The 7500-nt window shown below is 50.9% G+C and overlaps 1 protein-coding gene across 1 annotated transcript in view; it reads left to right on the top strand.

Annotated features, from left to right (window-relative positions):
* ankfn1b (ankyrin repeat and fibronectin type III domain containing 1b) overlaps positions 1–7500 on the top strand; it is a gene marked incomplete at both ends in the record, with an annotated part of 321927 nt that overhangs the window by 270625 nt on the left and 43802 nt on the right. The window contains one exon of the mRNA XM_083636085.1: positions 6512–6725. Within this exon, the coding sequence (XP_083492211.1) occupies positions 6512–6725 (214 nt within the window). The remainder of the gene's footprint in view (positions 1–6511; positions 6726–7500) is intronic.

Genomic DNA, 7500 nt, shown 5'->3' with positions numbered 1-7500 from the left:
CGGATGTCTCCTATGCCAACATTTCCCCGTCCAACATTTTCAAACCGTCACTGAAGCTCTGGACCCAGAAGCTCTGGACCCAGTCTGCTATGCTTAGTTGATACTTGTGCTTCACTGACTGTGTGGACTGTGTGGAGGAGCGTGAACAGGGAGGTAGATGAAGCCTGATGAAGCGGATGCTGAGGGTACGAGCGTGTGTTTCTTGGGGGTGTTGATGGCATGTCGGGCTGGTGCACCCCCACTCTAGCAGGCTGGGCTGTATTTGATGTGGGCTTGGTGACGGGCCAAGCAGGGAGCCTGGCTTCTGGTACCATCTCCGCTTCCCAGCACAACCGCTTCCTGCCTCTGCCTCCTTAACCTGTTAAAACTGGGGTCTGTGTGTGTGTGTGTGTGAGAGAGAGAGAGAGTTATGTCTCTTAATTGTCCACAGAGAGAGTCACCTTTATAGAGACACTGCGGGGGGCGTCATCATTCATAAACCACGCCTAACACACCCCCCCCCCCCCCCCCCCAATCCTGGCGTTCTCCTCTGTCGCGTGCGTGGTCGGTTGTTGCACGCAAAGATCATATATACGGAAGATGAACACTCCAACTTACTTCCTTGACAGCTAGATCCACGTTTTCCTTCTTGCCAATTCTCAATGGCTTCCTTGTTTTCCTCGGGAGTACAAAAAAACTTTAACTGGCGATTTTTTACACATGCTGTCTGCGCAGCCCCACCACACAACAGCTTTTAGCTATGTTTAATTCAAGGAAAATGACGCTGGTGTATGGAAGTGAACGGAGAGCTTTCCCCCGTGATGGGCGTGGCCTATTTCATGCAGTGTCTCTATACTCATTATTATCATCTTGCACTTGCTTTTTATTCTTTTTTCAGTCTTTATTTTGCACTTAGCTGTTAATATGCCCCTTCTTCCATCTCTCTCTGGTGTCGACGGCTTGTCATTGGTGAACAGGGTTTGGAGAGGAACGGAATACTATGTATTTAAAACACAGTATTTAAAATACAAAATATGAGTAACTGTATTCCATTACAGTTAAACTGGTGGTATTGTGAATAATGTGTTTTTGACATGGAAATATAACACATTTTACTGACAAACATGCTGAAGAAGGTCGCAGCATCACATCAGCGCACGTCGTGCCCGCATTGCCCTCGTGTTTGCCTACATTCAGAGTGACCCAGACAAATGGGCTCAGCAAGATGATTTTGAAATATTCCAAAAAGAATACTTTACTTGAGGAATCTAATGGGATACATTACAAATTACATTTTAGAGCATATATTAAGTCATCTGTAGTGGAATACATTTTAAAACACTCCCAGTGTGGTCAGAGAGTGATGGGACACCGTGTGGTCAGAGAGTAATGGGGCACCGTGTGGTCAGAGAGTGATGGGGCACCGTGTGGTCAAAGAGTGATGGGGCACCGTGTGGTCAGAGAGTGACGGGACACCGTGTGGTCAGAGAGTGATGGGACACCGAGAGTGATGGTGCACCGTGTGGTCAGAGAGTGCTTTGGCACCGTGTGGTCAGAGAGTGATGGTGCACTGTGTGGTCAGAGAGTGCTTTGGCACCGTGTGGTCAGAGAGTGATGGGGCACCGTGTGGTCAGAGAGTGACGGGACACCGTGTGGTCAGAGAGTGATGGGGCACCGTGTGGTCAGAGAGTGACGGGGCACCGTGTGGTCAGAGAGTGACGGGACACCGTGTGGTCAGAGAGTGACGGGGCACCGTGTGGTCAGAGAGTGACGGGACACCGTGTGGTCAGAAAGTGACGGGACACCGTGTGGTCAGAGAGTGATGGGGCACCGTGTGGTCAGAGAGTGACGGGGCACCGTGTGGTCAGAGAGTGACGGGACACCGTGTGGTCAGAAAGTGACGGGACACCGTGTGGTCAGAGAGTGATGGGGCACCGTGTGGTCAGAGAGTGATGGGGCACCGTGTGGTCAGAGAGTGATGGGACACCGTGTGGTCAGAGAGTGACGGGACACCGTGTGGTCAGAGAGTGACGGGACACCGTGTGGTCAAAGAGTGATGGGGCACCGTGTGGTCAGAGAGTGATGGGACACCGTGTGGTCAGAAAGTGACGGGACACCGTGTGGTCAGAGAGTGACGGGGCACCGTGTGGTCAGAGAGTGACGGGACACCGTGTGGTCAGAAAGTGACGGGACACCGTGTGGTCAGAGAGTGATGGGGCACCGTGTGGTCAGAGAGTGATGGGGCATCGTCCCGCCGACAGAAAAAAGTCGCCTGTTCCATCTCAGGCAAACAACAATAACCGGGGGGCGGGACCTGGATTCCACTGGGCTTTCTCTTTGAAATGGGATACCGTTGCACGCATTACAAATATATCTCTTGTTTTATCTTCCGGGCCGCAGGCCCCATGGAAACATTATTCTAAATACCTGCCGCGCTTTATCTGGAACCCTGGAATAGGTTCGGGCCGGCCGGGAACACGAGGATGTCTAAAATAAGGCCTCTATTACGGGACGGAGTGGGGATGGATGGAACCGGGACGTAACGGGAAGGTATTTTGGGTGTATCGGGCTGTGAAAAAGGCCTTGTTGCGGGGGGCGTGGAGCAGCTTTCATGTCGGCGATGTGGGCCGCTGTCAGCTGTTGTCCCAAACTGTATGTGCCCGCGGGGAGGGGTTTGTGTGTGTAACATGCTCGTGTGTGCTTACACGTCCATAGCAGAGCAGGAATATAAATAACATTTTTCCTACAGATGTTCTCACCTTGACCAAAGGGCTTCTTGGCCTGTGTGATACTTCATGTTGGCCCAACCTGGCTCAAACTTCATTGGCTTTCCTCAGCCCCTCTCTGGCCCGGGTCCAACACCTCCTCAGCCCCTCTCTGGCCCGGGTCCAACACCTCCTCAGCCCCTCTCTGGCCCGGGTCCAACACCTCCTCAGCCCCTCTCTGGCCCTGGCTGGTCCAACACCTCCTCAGCCCCTCTCTGGCCCTGGCTGGTCCAACACCTCCTCAGCCCCTCTCTGGCCCTGGCTGGTCCAACACCTCCTCAGCCCCTCTCTGGCCCTGGCTGGTCCAACACCTCCTCAGCCCCTCTCTGGCCCTGGCTGGTCCAACACCTCCTCAGCCCCTCTCTGGCCCTGGCTGGTCCAACACCTCCTCAGCCCCTCTCTGGCCCTGGCTGGTCCAACACCTCCTCAGCCCCTCTCTGGCCCTGGCTGGTCCAACACCTCCTCAGCCCCTCTCTGGCCCTGGCTGGTCCAACACCTCCTCAGCCCCTCTCTGGCCCTGGCTGGTCCAACACCGGGCTGAGCCGTCGGAGCAGAACATTTACATCTGAGCTATTTGATGCCGTGATGCAGAGCGACGTACAGAGTGCTCAAGGACAACAGGATACATGGCTAGAGACAGACAGACTGAGTTGCAGTCAGTAGGCCAAAATCAAAGGATGTAAATCCGTTTGACGTTTTACCCACAGAGGTATCAACAAAACCTTTGTCACAGATCAAAAATACATAAATAAATAAGCAAATCACATTCATTGTGTGCAGCTTTATCTGGCCCATACAAAGCCACAACATCCTGGAATGAAAATGTCTTAAAGATTTAACTATTGTCTAGTAGTAAGTGTAGGCAATAGTGCTAATAGGCCAGTGGTGCCCAACCTTTTTTGTCTTACCCCTTGAGCTGTTTTGCCATGCCTCACTCATGCCTGTTCTTTGTCCCGTGGCTGTGGTGGCTCCGCGGACGTACATGTAAAACACTGTGGCTGTGGTGGCTCCGCGGACGTACAGGTAAAACACTGTGGCTGTGGTGGCTCCGCGGACGTACAGGTAAAACACTGTGGCTGTGGTGGCTCCGCGGATGTACAGGTAAAACACTGTGGCTGTGGTGGCTCTGCGGACGTACAGGTAAAACACTGTGGCTGTGGTGGCTCTGCGGACGTACATGTAAAACACTGTGGCTGTGGTAGCTCCGCGGACGTACAGGTAAAACACTGTGGCTGTGGTGGCTCCGCGGACGTACAGGTAAAACACTGTGGCTGTGGTGGCTCCGCGGACGTACAGGTAAAACACTGTGGCTGTGGTGGCTCCGCGGACGTACAGGTAAAACACTGTGGCTGTGGTGGCTCCGCGGACGTACAGGTAAAACACTGTGGCTGTGGTGGCTCTGCGGAGGTACAGGTAAAACACTGTGGCTGTGGTGGCTCCGCGGACGTACATGTAAAACACTGTGGCTGTGGTGGCTCCGCGGACGTACAGGTAAATCCACACAGAATACATTTTTCACTGAACTGCAGGTGTTTGGTAGCCTGGTAAACCAGCCGCTCACGTGAACTCACATTTCATTTTGTTCTACCATACTGTCTGGCCTCAACTCTGGGATGGCTGTCTGCAGAAACTGCAAAGCGGACGAGCCAATCAGCGACCCACCTCATAGTTGACATCGTAAACCGGCCAATCAGAACGTCGCTAGCAAAACAGTAATGGCCGCGAGTAATGTCAATGTTCGTCTAGTTTAAATAGCCATAAAGTGAAATTATTGCAGAAATAGACTCAAGAACAACAATTAAACAAGTACAGGAGTATGCAATAGCGGAGTTTCTGGGCGTAAAATATGTTTTTGCCGTTGTCCCGAGTGGATTAGGTTTGACTGGATCCAACGCTGATTGGCTGAAGCAGTTGTCTGTCAATATATATATATACATTTTCATTACTGTCACCTACTCCTCCAGTAAAACCCTTCCTCTTCTAAAGCGAGGGTGGAGGCGTCTAGTGGAAAGGTTCTGATGTGTCAGAGTGATGACATTCATTTCAGAGTCATTCTTGGATTTATGGTTGTAGCACATTCACGTGATGATTCAGAGTTGAATCAGCAGAGGGTGAAGCGAGCACAGAGAGGAGAGAAAGTGGGAGAAGATGGGAGCCAAGCAAGAGCCAGAGAGGGGAGGAAAGGATAAGGAGGGAGAGGATAAGGAGGGAGAGGAGAGGATAAGGAGGGAGAGGAGAGGAGGGGGGAGGAGAGGATAAGGAGGGAGAGGAGAGGATGGGGGAGGAGAGGATAAGGAGGGAGAGGAGAGCAGGGGGGAGGCGAAAAGCAGAGGAAGCTGTTGAAAGTGGGTCCTTGAGGAATTCCTTTATCTCTCTGCCTCTCTCTGGTGGGAGCAGCCATGATGGAGTCTGTCACCATCGCCTGTAGAGTCCTGCTGACATTTCCTTCAGCGGCTGAGTGTGTGTGAACACCACTGAGCAGACTGTGGAAACACAACCTTCTACATAGTTCCCATGGCAGAATGGAGAGGGCAGCATAGCCGTCATACCGCGGAGGCCAAGATACCGGTGGCAAGTGGCGCTGATCTTGTAGCATCTCCTGTGAAAGAGACGACGCACGTGAGGGCAGCACCGGCAGAGAGGTGCCAGTGCAGGGGGACTCATGGCACCCAATCACTAAGAGATGATGAACATGGTACCCATCTGCCAGACCAGTGTAGTTCATCACCATGCCATATTGGATCTCAAAGTGGGGTCCGGGGACCTCAGCGGTTCCAGACCTTCAGGGTGAAGGTCTAAGGACCAAAACGTTGTATCTAAAAAAAAAATATTGCAAGTAAAGCACAGTGGGTGGGAATCCTCTCTTCTCTTGCCTATTGACTTTGCCTCCTACGCACCTTTCCAGGATCTCAGTTTAACGTCTCATCCGAAAGACAGTGCTCACTCACGGAGCAGAGGCCCAGTCTCTTAGCTTCCCCCAGCAAGCCAGCAATGTAGTGCAGGAGACATCGTGCTTATCAAATGGGCATCTGTCACATGGTCTCATTTGTGTCAGTTTAGGAGTCCTTGATGTGAAAAACGTTTGAGAACCATTGCCATAGATACACCAACTTTAGGCAAGAAATGCAACTCAACAATGGTTTTGTTGAGCTGATGTCATTTCTGAGTTTTCCAGAGCTGTAATCTAAACATGGTTGCTCCTCTTACTGAGTAGAACCTTCTTAACTCAGGTTTTACTGAGTAGAACCTTCTTTACTCAGGTTTTACTGAATAGAACCTTCTCTACTCAGGGTTTACTGAGTAGAACCTTCTCTACTCAAGTCTTACTGAGTAGAACCTTCTTTACTCAGGTTTTACTGAGTAGAACCTTCTCTTCTCAGGTCTTACTGAGTAGAACCTTCTCTACTCAGGTCTTACTGAGTAGAACCTTCTCTACTCAGGTCTTACTGAGTTTTCCCACTTCTTACATGGATGGATTGGAATTGAAATCCACAACCACAAGCTGGGTTAACCAAGCCTTCCCTTCCTCCTGGCTCTCTGTCTTTCTCCCTCCACCGACATACAACAGGAATAACTCTTATATGGTTTACTTTGCCCACATTTTTTTATTCAAGTATTTAACCATGCAGGTTAAGCTTTCATTTCTAGAAATAGACGGACAAAAAAAGGTGGGGGGTCTCTTAATCGACAAGGGATGACGCTTCACAGGTCTCAAGTTTAATGGATTTTTCAAATGATCGAACGACATTCCTTTCTCTCACCGCCAGGGCTGACAAGATGACCCAGCCTATGAGGGGGGAGCAGGCCCAGCAGCCGACCCCGGCCCGCAAGTCGGCCAGCCTGTCGTCACCCAGCGCAGCGCGCCGCCTCTACCGCAACCTGTCGGGAAAGTTCCGCCTGGGCACCAACCCCCCCGCCCTGGAGGACAGCCTGGTGTCGGGACGGGGAGGGGACAAGGAGCGCCTGCGCAAGACCACCATGGTAAGCCAGAGAGAGAGAGACAGAGTCTAAAATGGTGAGACAAGGGAAAAGAAATAAGCCCAACAGACTTGTGGTCTGAAAATAGTCTGGGAAACATTTTTTATAGACTTGGATATCCAAGGAGCCTCAGGTAGTAAGATCAGCCACACCCACATCAACACGTGGTAGAGAGAGAGAGAGAGAGAGAGAGAGAGAGAGATACAAGTGTCCCATGGTATGAAAACAACATAATCCCAGTCTGTCTGTCAGTTCCAGAGTAACGAGGCTGTTTGTCTCTCTGTCACAGTTCCAGAGTAACAAGGTTGTGTCTGTCTCTCTGTCACAGTTTCAAAGTAACAAGGCTGTGTTTGTCTCGCTGTCACAGTTCCAAAGTAACAAGGCTGTGTTTGTCTCTCTGTCACAGTTCCAGAGTAACGAGGCTGTTTGTCTCTCTGTCACAGTTCCAAAGTAACAAGGCTGTGTTTGTCTCTCTGTCACAGTTCCAAAGTAACAAGGCTGTGTTTGTCTCTCTGTCACAGTTCCAAAGTAACAAGGCTGTGTTTGTCTCTCTGTCACAGTTCCAAAGTAACAAGGCTGTGTTTGTCTCTCTGTCACAGTTCCAAAGTAACAAGGCTGTGTCTGTCTCTCTGTCACAGTTCCAAAGTAACAAGGCTGTGTTTGTCTCTCTGTCACAGTTCCAGAGTAACAAGGCTGTGTCTGTCTCTCTGTCACAGTTCCAAAGTAACAAGGCTGTGTTTGTCTCTCTGTCACAGTTCCAAAGTAACAACGCTGTGTC

Source organism: Poromitra crassiceps, assembly GCF_964638095.1.
Source record: "Poromitra crassiceps genome assembly, chromosome: 4".
NCBI lineage: Eukaryota > Metazoa > Chordata > Actinopteri > Beryciformes > Melamphaidae > Poromitra > Poromitra crassiceps.
The sequence above is the reverse complement of the archived record's forward strand: the minus strand, read 5'-3'. Positions and strand labels throughout refer to the sequence as shown.